Source organism: Erinaceus europaeus, chromosome 16 (assembly GCF_950295315.1).
Source record: "Erinaceus europaeus chromosome 16, mEriEur2.1, whole genome shotgun sequence".
Lineage (NCBI taxonomy): Eukaryota > Metazoa > Chordata > Mammalia > Eulipotyphla > Erinaceidae > Erinaceus > Erinaceus europaeus.
Window position 1 is genome coordinate 66,042,684 of NC_080177.1, and position 13,783 is coordinate 66,056,466.

The window sequence follows — 13,783 nt, forward strand, 5'->3', positions numbered from 1 at the left end:
CTGCAGGGGAGTCGCTTCACAGGCGGTGAAGCAGGTCTGCAGGTGTCTATTTTTCTCTCCCCCCTCTGTCTTCCCCTTCTCTCTCCATTTCTCTCTGTCCTATCCAACAACAATGACATCAACAATGGCAATTATAATAGCCACAATGAGGCTACAACAAAAAGGGGAAAAAATGGCCTCCAGGAGTGGTGGATTCATGGTGCAGGCACCGAGCCCAGCAATAACCCTGGAGGGAAAAAAAAAAAAAAAAAAGATTAAGAAGAGTGGGGAATTAGGGGGATGGGCAGTAGTGCAATGAGTTAAGTGCACATGGTGCGAAGTATGAGGACTGGCATAAGGATCCTGGTTCAAGTCCCCGGCTCCCCACCTGCAGGGGGGTTGCCTCATAAGCAGTGAAGCAGGTCTGCAGGTGTCTGTCCTTCCCCATCTGTCTCTCCTTACGTACGCTCTTGATTTCTCTCTGTCCTATCCAACAACAATAATGACAATAACAACAATGGCAACAAAATGGAACAAATGACCTCTAGGAACAGTGGATTCATAGTACAGTCATTGAGCCCCAGTGATAACCCTGAAGACAAAAAAAAAAAAAGGAGAGTATGAAATCAGGTCAGAATCAGAAACAGAAATCATTATGAGCACACTTATCTGAACTTAGGAATATGGAATATGAAGGATGGTAGTCTTTTATAGAAAATGGCAGTTAATATTATATTCCAGCTCAAAGGCCTGATACTTCTGACCTTTCTTTGCTGCTCCCTAAAATGATAAAAATGACATTGATGCGGAGAGGGTGGGTCATGAGAAACTCGGGTGCTGAGCTAGCCAGAAGTCAATGGAACAGTTGACCAGGTGAACTAACTAAAGGATATTCAAGGACTTATTCACAGGAGGAAGTTAATAAATAAAGGCAGAAGGAGAGAAGCTGTGTGAGTGAATAGGAAACCAAAACTCAGACCAACCCTCCTAAGGGAAAGGAGTCCCAAAGATGACATGAAAGCCAGTTATCTGTCTTTACATGGATCAGTGGCCAGTGGATAACAGAGTCCAAGGATCTGTCTTCAAGCATATTAAAAGTCAAGGACTACCTAGATAGGGTCAGAAGATTTAGGCCCATGGAGAATTATGTATTCCTGCGGTAGTATGTGAATTTATCTGTCAGGGAGTCACTGCTACATTCAGGCTAGATTCTCCCAGACACAGACCTTTCTCATAACATTTTAATACTTGAGAATAGCAAAGATAGGAGAAAGAGGCTTATATGAAATGAGAATATGAAGTAAAATTACTATAGCAACAGTTTAGCCATTTTCCTAAACATATACATACATTTATTTATTTATTAAAAACTAAGACTATAATAAGTCAATTGAATTTAGTTCATGATGTCGCAGAAACTCATTCAAATGGTTGTTTTCTGACTTGAGCTCCAGTGAGGTCAGTGTTTATGTATTATTTATTTTCAAATATCATCTTTGGTTCTATAGCATCAATACATCCTGAAGTTCTTTATTTTGTAATCTCTTAATATTCAATGTTTAAAAATATAGTGATAAGATATTTCATTATCGTTTCACTTTAGAGAATTCAAAAATAACTTTTTAACACATGGGTTTAAGAACTTTGATGAACTTCTGAGTCTCAGAGTAACATTTTCTCTAAGTATCTTATGCTATGCTAAAGCTACTTGTTTAAGATATTTTGCTGTTTGGTCTCAGAGTTAAAGTCACATACAATGTTTCTCATACAAGGAAGATACAGATTAGCAGAATATATTAATGGTATATTTTTATTTCCTTTCCTTATTAAATGTCACCATTAAAACCAATAAAGGTAAATATAAGCCACAGGTAATGTCACATTCAATTTTAACACACTGAAAACTTTACCCTAAGACCAAGTTCAACACTCTATAAGAAGTTCTAGCCAGAATAATTGAAAGGGGAAAAAATTATAGATAACCAAATTAGAAAGGAAGAAATAAAACTCTATTTACAGATGGTATAATCTCATAGAAAACTCCAAAAAAAAAAGTCAGCATAATGGTTATGCAAAAAGACTTTCATGCCAGAGGATCTAAAGTCCCAGGTTCAATCCCAGCACTATCATATGCCAGAGCTGAGCAGTGTTATCATTGTTCTCCCTCTATATCTCTCATTGAAATAAATAAAATATTTAAAAATAAAAATAATCTGTAAAAAATAACTACAAGCAAACGAATTTAGCAGAGTAGTAAGATATACAATGAACACACAAAGAATTATGTGTACACCAGCAGTGAACAATCTCAAAAAAAAATTGAGAGAACATTTTTATTTACAGTAACATCTAGCAGTAAAATACCTAGAAATAAGTTTAACCTAGAAGATGTAAAACTGAAAATTTTTTATTTTTTCAGAACAGAGAGGCTTTGCACATGTGCAATTTCACTACTCCAGGATGCTGTTACACACACACACACACACACACACACACCTCCCACCTTCCCCCTTCCCCCTTCCCCCCTTCCCATGGCTCTTCCCATGAAGTGTCTAAGCTAGAACCTGGACCATGCTCATAGAAAACATGCACCCCACCCAATAATCTATCACTCCTATTTGGAAGGTATAGATAAGGCTGGGGAAATAGCATAATGGTTATGCAAAAAGACATTCATGCTTGATTAAAAAATAAAGGTGTAAATAATTAGAAGAGCATCCCATGCATATGGGTAGGAAGACTTAATACTGTTAAAAATGCCAGTACCATCCAAATCAGTATACATTTCAGTTGAATCCTTACAATCTCAACAGCCTTTTTTTCCCAAAAAAGTCCAATCTTTAAAGTCATGTGATTGTAAGGGACTCCACATATCTATGTACCTTGTGAATATTATTAATTCCTTTGAATTGTATAATCAAAATATCTTAATGGGAAGTCGGGCGGTAGTATAGTGGGTTAAGTGCACGTGGCGCCAAGCGCAAGGACCAACGTAAGGATCCTGGTTTGAGTCCCCGGCTCCCCATCTGCAGGGGAGTCGCTTCACAAGTGGTGAAGCAGGTCTGCAGGTGTCTATCTTTCTCTCCCTTCTCTGTCTTCCCCTCCTCTCTCCATTTCTCTCTGTCCTATCCAACAACAACGGCATCAATAACAACAATAATAACTACGACAACAATAAAAAAGATAAAAAATATCTTAATGACAAATTGTATTTTGTTTAATAAAACATATCATTAGCTTGTTCTAATATACTTACCAAAATTGAGTTTTACCATTGTATAGAATGTATAGTATCTTGGAACACACAAAAGTGCAAAATTAATACATTTAAATACACACACACACACACACACACACACACACACACACCACACACACACCTATGCATATATATGGAGTGAGAGAAAAACCAAAGTGACACTCCACCATCCATGGAGTCCTTGGTACTATACTTGGCGCTCTCATGTGGTGAGGAGATCATTCCATGACCTAGTCATAAAAAACATGTTGAACCGCATCCTACACTCCAAGATTTTAAATGAAAGGTTACATACACTTTTGAAAATTTATCATTTCTTTCAGCCTTTACAAATTTTCTTTTCCTTATTACTTCCCCCAGTAAGTTAACTTAGGTTAGGTTTCTGCAGTGTCTCTAAATTCATTTGACAGAATGAATGAATATAATCACCATTATAGCATTTGTTGATCAGAAATACTTGACTTCTTGCTCTTCTTTATAACAGTAACATGTCTAAATTTGTTCCCAGACCCCATGTCCAATGGTATGTCCCCATAACTTATATTCAAATGATTTAGACTGACTCTGCATGGTACCACTGGTTCACACTTCTTAGCTTCTGATCTTAATTTGATAGCATATATTTTTGCAAGTAGTTTTGTTCTAAGCATGGTCCACAAAACTTTGTGAGTTCCAATTAGCATTTAGGAATATGTAGGAAAATTCCAAGTGTTGTTTTTCGTCTAACAGAAATTTAAGAGAAGAAATTGTGACAAAAGTGTTGGCAGTCACTGAGAGTGGAGAAAAGGTCAGGAAATGTATTTTTATATACATATAAAATATAATTAAAGTTTGGTAAATATATATTTGCAATTTTCTATTCCTGTAATCCATGGTAAATCTAATAGGTAATTCTGTTGACCAAAAAAAAAAATTCTATATTTATTATAAACAAATACTTAGATTGAGTGAGCATTATGACTATGGAACAACATTGTGATTATTGGTAGGACTTTTTGCATAATCAGAATTTTTTAAATGGGAATAAGTTACAATATATATTAGAATAATTTCAAATGTTACTTGGACTTATCAGAAATGTCTTCTTTGAAAACTTCAGAATTCTTCATAAGATGAAGTCTCCAATGCCTCTGGGAGTGACTGTTTTCTGGGAGTGATTAAAAAGAAATGAGTATGGCATTTGCATACATTGGACAGAAAAAAAGAATAAATGAGATGCTGAACATCTATTCTGATCACCATCTCTTTTTTTATTTATTTTAAAAAAGGAGACATTAACAAAACTGTAGGATAAGAGGGGTACAACTCCACACAATTCCCACAACCAGATCTCCGTATCCCATCCCCTCCCCTGATGGCTTTCCTATTCTTTAACCCTCTGGGAGTATGGACCCAAGGTCATTGTGGGATGCAGAAGGTGGAAGGTCCGGCTTCTGTAATTGATTCCCCGCTGAACATGGATTTTTTAAAAATTTTTATTTAAGAAAGGATTAATGAACAAAAACATAAGGTAGGAGGGGAACAACTCCACACAATTCCCACCACCCAATCCCCATAACCCACTCCCTCCCATGATAGCTTTCCCATTCTCTAGCCCTCTGGGAGCATGGACCCAGGGTCGTTGAGGGTTGCAGAAGGTAGAAGGTCTGGCTTCTGTAATTGCTTCCCCGCTGAACATGGGCATTGACTGGTCGGTCCATACTCCCAGTCTGCCTCTCTCACAGAAACTGGTGTATATCTAGTTTATGGGACTTTGTTAGAAAGTTAACTACCTGAGATAAAATTAGAGTGTACTATAAAAGGAAAGGTCTCACCGGAGTAATGAAGCGGAAGGGTTGTCATTCCACACGTGAAGTCTCTGGATACAGTCTGAGGTGAAGCATGTTGAGGTGGCAATCGTTGCGTTGGTTAGGTTGTGATCGGCGGATGCAATATTATTTGGTTTGCATTGGGAGATGCATATGGGATTTTGACTGGTTGATCCATACTCCCAGCCTGTCTCCTTTCCCTAGTAGGGTGGGGTCTCTGGGGAAGCAGAGCTCCAGGACACATTGGTGGGGTCATCTATCCTGGGAAGTCTGGTCAGCATCAGGTTAGCATCTGGAACCTGGTGGCTGAAAAGAGAATTAACATACAAAGCCAAACAAACTGTTGAGCAATCATGGACCTACAGGCTGGTATAGTGCAGATGAAGTTTTTGGGGGGTACTCACTGCAGACTATTGTGTACTTTCGCTTTCCGGTATATATTTTGCCCTAGTTTATAGATACATGTGAACATATGTTCTATCTCACAGGACCTGGTCTATATCTAGATTTTGGGACATTGTTAGAAAGTGAACCACCTGGAATGGAATTAGAGAATACTATGAAAGGAGAGGTCTCACCCGAGTAATGAAGCTGAAAGGTTGTCATTCCACACCTGAAGTCTCTGGGACACAGTCTGAAGTGAAGCATGCTGAGGTGGTATTTGTTGCATTGATTAGGTTGGGATCAGCGGGTGCAATATTATTTGGTATGAACTGAGAGAAGCATGCAGGAAAGTGTGCCCCACCCTAAGATTCCAGAACTGGGGGAAATATAGGCTCTATAGTGGATATGTGAGGTTCCTGCTGTCTTGGGGTTCAAGAAGACAATAGATAGTTATTGTTATAATCACATTATTTGGTAATTGGGTTAACTTTGAAAAATCCCTTTGTTAGGATTTGCTGTATCATACCCAACATCACCATAATTTATGTCCTTGGGCATTATTTGTATATAGCTGTGCCACCGGTTGCTTCTGTTCTCCCTGGTCTAGGCTTTTGAGACAGTGAACATATCAAAGACTCAGCCTATGTATTAAAAAGACTCAGTGTGTGCTTTAAAAAATTTGAGACATACAATCAATTTTCCCCTCTCATTAGTTAGTGATTTATAATGACTACAAATTAATAGGAATGTACATAAACACCATTCCCACTACCAAAAGACTGTGTCCCATTCCACCCACCCACTCCACCCACCCCACTCACCCCACCCCCTGCCGCCCCAGGAAGCCGAAAATCCACCCTCACCCTCCCCACAGGGTTTTTACTTTGGTACCCTACTCCACTGATCACCATCTCTTGACTTCTCCAAGGAGTGTGTGCACTTTCACCTTTTATCTGCAAGGAATTTGTTTTACCTTTTTCTTGACTGAGTATATTTTAATACTAAGGCATGATCTATAAACACAGCCAAGCCTATACTATGTAGACTGACTCAATCATGTTATAACAATATGATAACAATTTTGCAAAATTTTATAATTTAGACAAGATTGTGGCGCAAAATGCAAGGACCGGCGAAAGGATCCCAGTTCGAGCCCCCAGCTCCCCACCTGTAGGGGAGTCGCTTCACAAGCTGTGAAGCAGATTTGCAGGTGTCTATCTTTCTGTCCCCCTCTCTGTCTTCCCCTCCTCTCTCCATTTCTCTCTGTCCTATACAACAACAACAACATAAGTAACAACAATAATAACTACAACAATAAAAAAGAAGCAAAATTGTGTAGGTTAATCACCTAGAGAATGAAAGCAATTATTACTTTTATCATAAGATGTCAACTCATTTGAGTTTCCTAAAAAAAAAAAAAAAAGAATAAAAACCTCTCTTCTTGAAATAGTGTATTTCCCCTTTGTAATTGTAGGGTAAGAGGGACCATTGTCAACTGTGCATTACTGTACAGTGGCATAAAAGCTGCAATTACCAATTGAGCTTACATTTTATGGCAATTTTCTAAAGTGCTTTTGTTGATCAGAAAACTTGTTCTAAAATATTTGCTAATAGCCCGTGCTATTATTCACCATCTCCTTTGGTGGTCTGTTCTCTACAGGAAGGGTCAATTATTTCTTTCATTTTCTGCCAGATTTAGAATAAATCTATGAAGTGATATTAATGGTGTGATTCAGTATATTTTTAAAAATTATAAAACCTGGATGAAAATTAATTTTTCTTGATCAAGATCAAGCATATGTGACTTTTCAGAATGGATGTAGTTACCAAAGTGGATGTAGTTACCAAAGTGGATGCGGTTTGTTAGCCAACCTATGAGTACATTTTTAGAAGGTGTATGATATAGTAGAGAATGTACAATATTTAACAAATTCTATTTATTTCTCTCTGTGTTTGCTAGTTATGTGTACTTGGACCAATTACTTTAACTCCTTTACTTATAAGTTGGAGATAATGTTACTTTCTTTACTATTTTTTCTTTTATTTTAACATGTATTTGTTCATTTATTAGCAAGAGAGAGCCAGAGCATTACTCTGATATGATTCAATACCAGTGATTGAACTCAGTAGCTCTTAATTTGTATCTTTGCTTCCTCAAGGTGCCACTTAATTTATTGTTTTTGTTTTGTTTCTTTGTCTTTGATACTATTTGTAAACTATAATTCAGAGCCAAATTCTGATTAGAGTTAGGTTCAACTTCTTTGGGAAACTGATTTCCTAATTGGTGGTGTTGTGCTTCCTATTACATGACAGCAAGGGGCATCAGTATTTTTTTTTACATTTTCAGTTATGCTAGTGATCAGTGAGGCTAGTTGGTTACTGCCTGATATTTTCAGTGAAACTTTCCCCAAGTCTTATATTTTTATATAATTAACTTTGCTTACAGCAGCTATTTTATTTAATATGCCTAAGCTTTTTTTTTTATTTTGTTACAATGGAGGTAATCTCTATAAATAGTGGAAATTATTACATGTTTTCCTGATGATGAGAATGGTTAATAGAAAAAGAAATTTGATGATATAATAAAGATTCCCTAATACCTAAAGAAATAGTAGACTTGGTAAATAGGTGAGAAATTATGGGGTCTAAGATCCAGGCATCAGCTGGTATGGCTTCTCTTCTTTTGTCCTCACTTTGATGTCTCCTCTGTGACACACATTTGTAGTCTCTTCCCTTGTAAGCACAGTATTCATGTTGGATTGTGACCCCATACAATCAGCCATGATTTTTAAGTCTATACTTCAAAAAGCCTATCTTCACTTTGGAGGTGTAATCTTATAACCTTGTAAACTGTTATTAAATCACTAATAAATATTTTAAGCTTATCTGCAAATACACCTTCTGAGATATAAGAGATTTTTGTCTAGGGGTAGGGGGGGATGGACTTGGTCAGCCCATGGCATCATTTCCTGAGACTGTGATACCCATGTGAGTTCCTGCTGTTCTCAGGGCCCCATTCTTGGTTTGAGATATGACAGCACATGCTACAGTCTGTCTTACAGTATATCTAGAAAAAGTGACAAGAACCCACCCAAAATAAAAGGACCAAGATAAAGAGATTATGATAGTACATTTTCAGATGCTATTCAATCCAGATTCCTGTCACTTTTACAAAAGAGTATCTGTTTCTACTTTCATTATTTAGAAAAACTAACCAGTTAATGATGGTATTTATGCAATTGCATAAGGCATACCATCCCTTAGATAGGAACAGCCACAAAATTACAATAGCATAGTCTGGTTATGTTTGGTAAACACATATCAAAATACATCGAAACTATTTAATAATTACAATTAATTTTAGACATAAAACATTTGCAGTATCTGATGTTGCTTGTGAACTCAAAATTTTAAAGTATTACAGATATATGAGTGTCTATCCTTAACATTGACCCTACTTTTAGAGGATTTTTAAATATTTCCATTAAAAACAATTTTATATTGATATCTTATACATCTCTATGTTTACATTGTAAAAACATGTACATAGACTTTATATAATTTTTTTTTAGTTTTGTTGCAAGGATGTTGAAAAGAATAACAAGTGCTGCTATTAAACAAATAAAATAATATATATCATGCAGTTTAGTGTAGACACTAATGGAACCGAAAAGCCTTTAAAATGTCAAAAAAAAAAAAACAGCTTTTGTGATTTATAGGCTCATTTTTGCTACAGTGCGGTCGTTTTCCTGACAATATTCCCTCTTTATGACTGTCTCCTGAAAAGTTAAGTTTTGTGTTACGTGACTGTAAGAGTCATTAGAAGAATGTAATATGACAGCATCATTTTGAGTAGCAGAGCAATTTCCATTGCATATGTACAGTCTCCATTCTTTCATTCTTGTTCTGTTAGAGTGCTAAAGGTGGAGATATCATTTAACGCTCAAAGAATATGTACTGCCAGTTGAACTTTAGACTAATATCCAAATTATCTTATACATGTTATGTGAAATTTGTTTTAGACTTCACTTTTTCTTAATGGCTCAACCATTTCTATTTACTACCTGTTAGTGTATACAATCTAAAGAGTATTGGGGTTACTGTGTTTTCTGATACAATAAGCATTATTAAGTTAGAATCTTAAAGCAACGTTGGCTGTGTAATCACTTTAGTGTCATGTTTTGTTTTTAAAAATCCTATTGTGGTTTGATGAATTTCTTTTCCTTCTAGGTATTCCCAAAAGAGTAATGTGAAATTGCCTTGAAAAGCAAAATGTAATCTGATCTGTGTTTTGTTTTGTTGGCTTAGATGAGAATACTTTGCATGATCTGTTCTCTTTCTTGCTTGTCATTTACTGGACAATTAATACAACCTTTCAAAGACTCCCTAGAGTGTTTCTATAACTACATTATTTTACTCAAGAGCTATAGTGACATGGCAAGATAGACAACACTGAGAACTGATTAGGAGAAACAGGAAACATTCAGCTTTCAAACTCACACTGTATTTTCCGAATTCTCTCCATCCTTATGAATGAAAGATATACTTGTTCTCTGTTGAAATATTCTGTATAAGTTGGAAACTTAGATTGTCACTGACTTGAATCTTCAATGTTTAAAAAACATGAAAATACAGTTTAAATGTGCCAATGCATTAGTTTTATTTCTACTTTTAATTCTTGCTATCTGAGTACTCATTTTCCTAGAAGTAATGATCTTTTACAGTTGCTTTAAAAATCTGAAATTTGGGAGTTGGTCGGTAGCGCAGCGGGTTAAGCGCAGGTGACGCAAAGCACAAGGATTGGAGTAGGGATCCCCGTTCGAGCCCCGGCTCCCCACCTGCAGGGGAGTCACTTCACAAGCAGTGAAGCAGGTCTGCAGGTGTCTATGTTTCTCTCCCCCTCTCTGTCTTCCCCTCCTCTCTCCATTTCTCTCTGTCCTATCCAACAACGACAACAACAACAATAATAACTACAACAAGGGCAACAAAAGGGAATAAATAAATCTGAAAAAAAAAGATTATAAAAAATCTGAAGTTAAAAACGCAGTATTTGGCATTTTATCCTTAAAGTGGCAGAACTTCTTATATTAAAAATTTGTATTTTTCTTTGTGCCTCAAAATGTACTTTTTTTAAAAAAAATCTGTGACTTTAAATATTTTTTTTAAATCTTTTTTTGAAGAGTACTGATCAGCTCTTGCTATGGTACTGGGGCTTAAATCTGAGACTATTGGTGCCTCCAACTTTTAGAATAACCATCGTGCTGTCTCTGTAGCCCTAAAATGTACTTAAAAAAAACAGAATTCTGAAATTTGCAACAAGCAAAATATGCATTTAGTGAAATAAGTGAGGCAGAAAAGAAAAGCACTATTTCACTCATATGTGGCACATAGAGAAAACAAACAGATGAAGAAAATAAAACGAAAAAGTACATTTTTGAGCTGTAAGACTAATTAGCAGCTTCTAGAAGGGAAGACAAAAGGGACCAGTGTATGATAGAGGACAAATTGAACTTTTGCTGATAACTTAATGTAATAAATACATGTGTTGATTTTTCAGGAGGTGCATATGGGAGTTTGTAACAATGCAATGTTACTCCAATAGAAAATAATAAAATAGAAACCAGGTGGTGTCTTTTTGTTTTCTCTCTACCTCTCTGTCTCCCACTCCCCTCTCAATTTCTGTTTCTGTCTGAAAGAGAAAGGGGAAAAAGTATGCCAGGAGTGGTGGCTTCATTTTGCAGTCCTCATTTTCTTTGAAAAACAGATGAAAAAGAAAGTCTTCTAAAAATTATTTTGTTATCCACAGGTACTACTGAACGAGTGTGTTTGATCCAGGGAACAGTAGAAGCACTGAATGCAGTTCATGGATTCATTGCAGAAAAAATTCGAGAAATGCCCCAAAATGTGGCCAAGACAGAACCAGTCAGCATTCTACAGCCCCAGACCACCGTTAATCCAGATCGCATCAAACAAGTGAGTGTTTAGTAGGAAAATCACAGAGAAATACCCACAGCATAATCTGAATTTCTTATAAAATAAATCCTCAAGTCATAGTATATGTAGTTTTTATTATCTAAGCATACTTAAAAATATATTGTGGTTGTCATTTATTTAAAGGCTATCAGGGTCTCTTCCATAGATTGATTGATGATTTACTGATTACAATTTAATGTTTCACTGAAGAGCAATTATGTGAATCATTTCTTTTTGTAATTGTCCTTCTACAATATAGATACCAATTTCATTAATTTATAGGAATTTAATCTATTTTAAATCATCGTATTTAAAATAAAATGCAAAGTTGAAATAAAGCAATAACCTCAAAATTCTAACATGACACTTTTCATATTTGTAGTTTTTAGTATAGTTATTATATATAATTTCCTGTTTTGTTAATTTAATTGTCAACATGTTCAACGTATTTTATCAACAAATATGTATAAGTAAATTTTTGTACCTAGCACATAGCTCTTTGTTATAAATCAGCTGTTATATTCTGTATAACCTGTGGAGCATTTATATCTATGTCATGAAGGGCCAATGTTCTTTCTTAATGTGTGGAATTTTCTGTATCAAGAGTTTTACTCGATAAAAGACAATGTGAGTCATTAAGATTTAATAGTAATTGATATAATGTAGGAGAACTATGATGTTCTTTAATGTTAAAGAAGGTGAATTTTTGCCCATAAGCTCTTTTAAGTCCTCAGATTTATTGATACTTAATGTTTATAATTATTGTCTCTGCTCTTGCCCTTTTTAATTAGATTCTTGTGATTATATTACTAGATTGTGCCTTCAAGAGAAATGTATTATTCTTCATTCACAAATTTACATAATATTTATGTTCACTGTAATAAATTTGAAATGTAGCTAAAATATTAATATGCTTCTGAATTGAAAAATATTTTATGCTAACCATTATTTTGAACCTATCGTAATTTACCAGTATATAGATAACATTTAAGGTTGACTAAATACAAGTATAGAAGTTAACAATCATCTATTATAAAGTAATTCTATTTTCCATTAAGTACCATTAAAAGAATCTTTCCATGTTTAAATCATGAGGTATTATCCCATTTAAAAATCATTTATTTTTAACTTTGTCAGTGTCAGAATGGTTTAATTTGAATACTTCAGTAACTTTTTAGGAAGTATTTTTAATTTACATGGGAAAATGCAAATATTTTAAGACTCTAAACTATCAATAGATTTTTAAAAGTTTTTCAGTCACTATAGATTTGAAATGTTTATACCAGATAATAGAGAATAGTTTCAAGACTTATGTCTTGGAAACTGGTAAGATAACTTGATCAAGATTCTAAAACTGAGTTTATTTAAAAACTTCTCTATCTGGTACTAAGAAGTTATAGAACTCACACTGAAGTAATGGGTGTGTAGACTCTGCCTTAATCCAGCTTATTACTTTTCCCCATTTTTCTATAGTTTCTGTGAGAAAGCTTAAAATTTTTTTGCATAAAGGTATGAGCAGTTTGATTTTCTCCATGTAAAATGTAGTTTGAGTAATATGTTACCACTGATAATATATTCAGAACAACAGAATGAATGAATTACAAAAACATAATGTCTCTAGATCCCTCAAGTAACAGTCTATAAATCATTGTTAGAATTCTGACTTTGTCTTTGACTATAAGCTATTATACATCCAATGTCAGTATGGCTTTATGAAAACCAAGATATCTTAGTGTTTAATTTATTTTATTTGCCTTGTTTGAATAATGTCATTTAAATTCAAGGTGAATGTTAAGAAGTGGTAGATATTTAACTTACATTTGTGTGTTTGCATTCATTCATAAGCCTAATAAATATTAGAAGTTTAATTATTGTTAATGTTTTCATAAACAGTTATGCATATGAGAGTATGATTTTAGAATATTTATCAAAAGAGTGTAGTAAATCTAGTAGGGCAGTGTACTTTTAACACTTTATCTGTAAAAGTAAAAACTGAAAAATTGGCTTTAAAGTCTAGAGAAAGTCTAGGTTAAATATTTTAAAAATATTACAAATCAGTTGAGCTTTTCATACTACAAGTTTGAACATCTCTAATTTTCTAGGTATCCTGTTTTACCAGTTCGATATTTTTATTAAACCATCTATAAGTAGTATTTCAAAATATAAAATAAATGGCCATTTTATTTTTGGAGTTACTATACTGGTTTTCCAGTATAATATGGATATATTTTATATATATGTATATATATATATATATATATATAATTATGACAGGAGAAAATTGGTTTATGTTAAATGAAGGCTTTTCATATGGTGTTTATATGTTTTTATATTTTAATACATAAAATTATAATAGTTCTTTAGAATAGGAGTCTTACCC

General features: G+C 34.6%; 1 protein-coding gene across 5 annotated transcripts in view; it reads left to right on the forward strand.

Moving 5' to 3' along the window:
• Positions 1-13,783, forward strand: part of NOVA1 (NOVA alternative splicing regulator 1) — a 157,372-nt gene that overhangs the window by 107,852 nt on the left and 35,737 nt on the right. For all 5 annotated transcript variants that reach the window (XM_007536089.3, XM_007536098.3, XM_060175259.1 and 2 more), the window contains one exon: positions 11,237-11,403. In XM_007536089.3, coding sequence (XP_007536151.1) covers positions 11,237-11,403 — 167 coding nt within the window. The remainder of the gene's footprint in view (positions 1-11,236; positions 11,404-13,783) is intronic.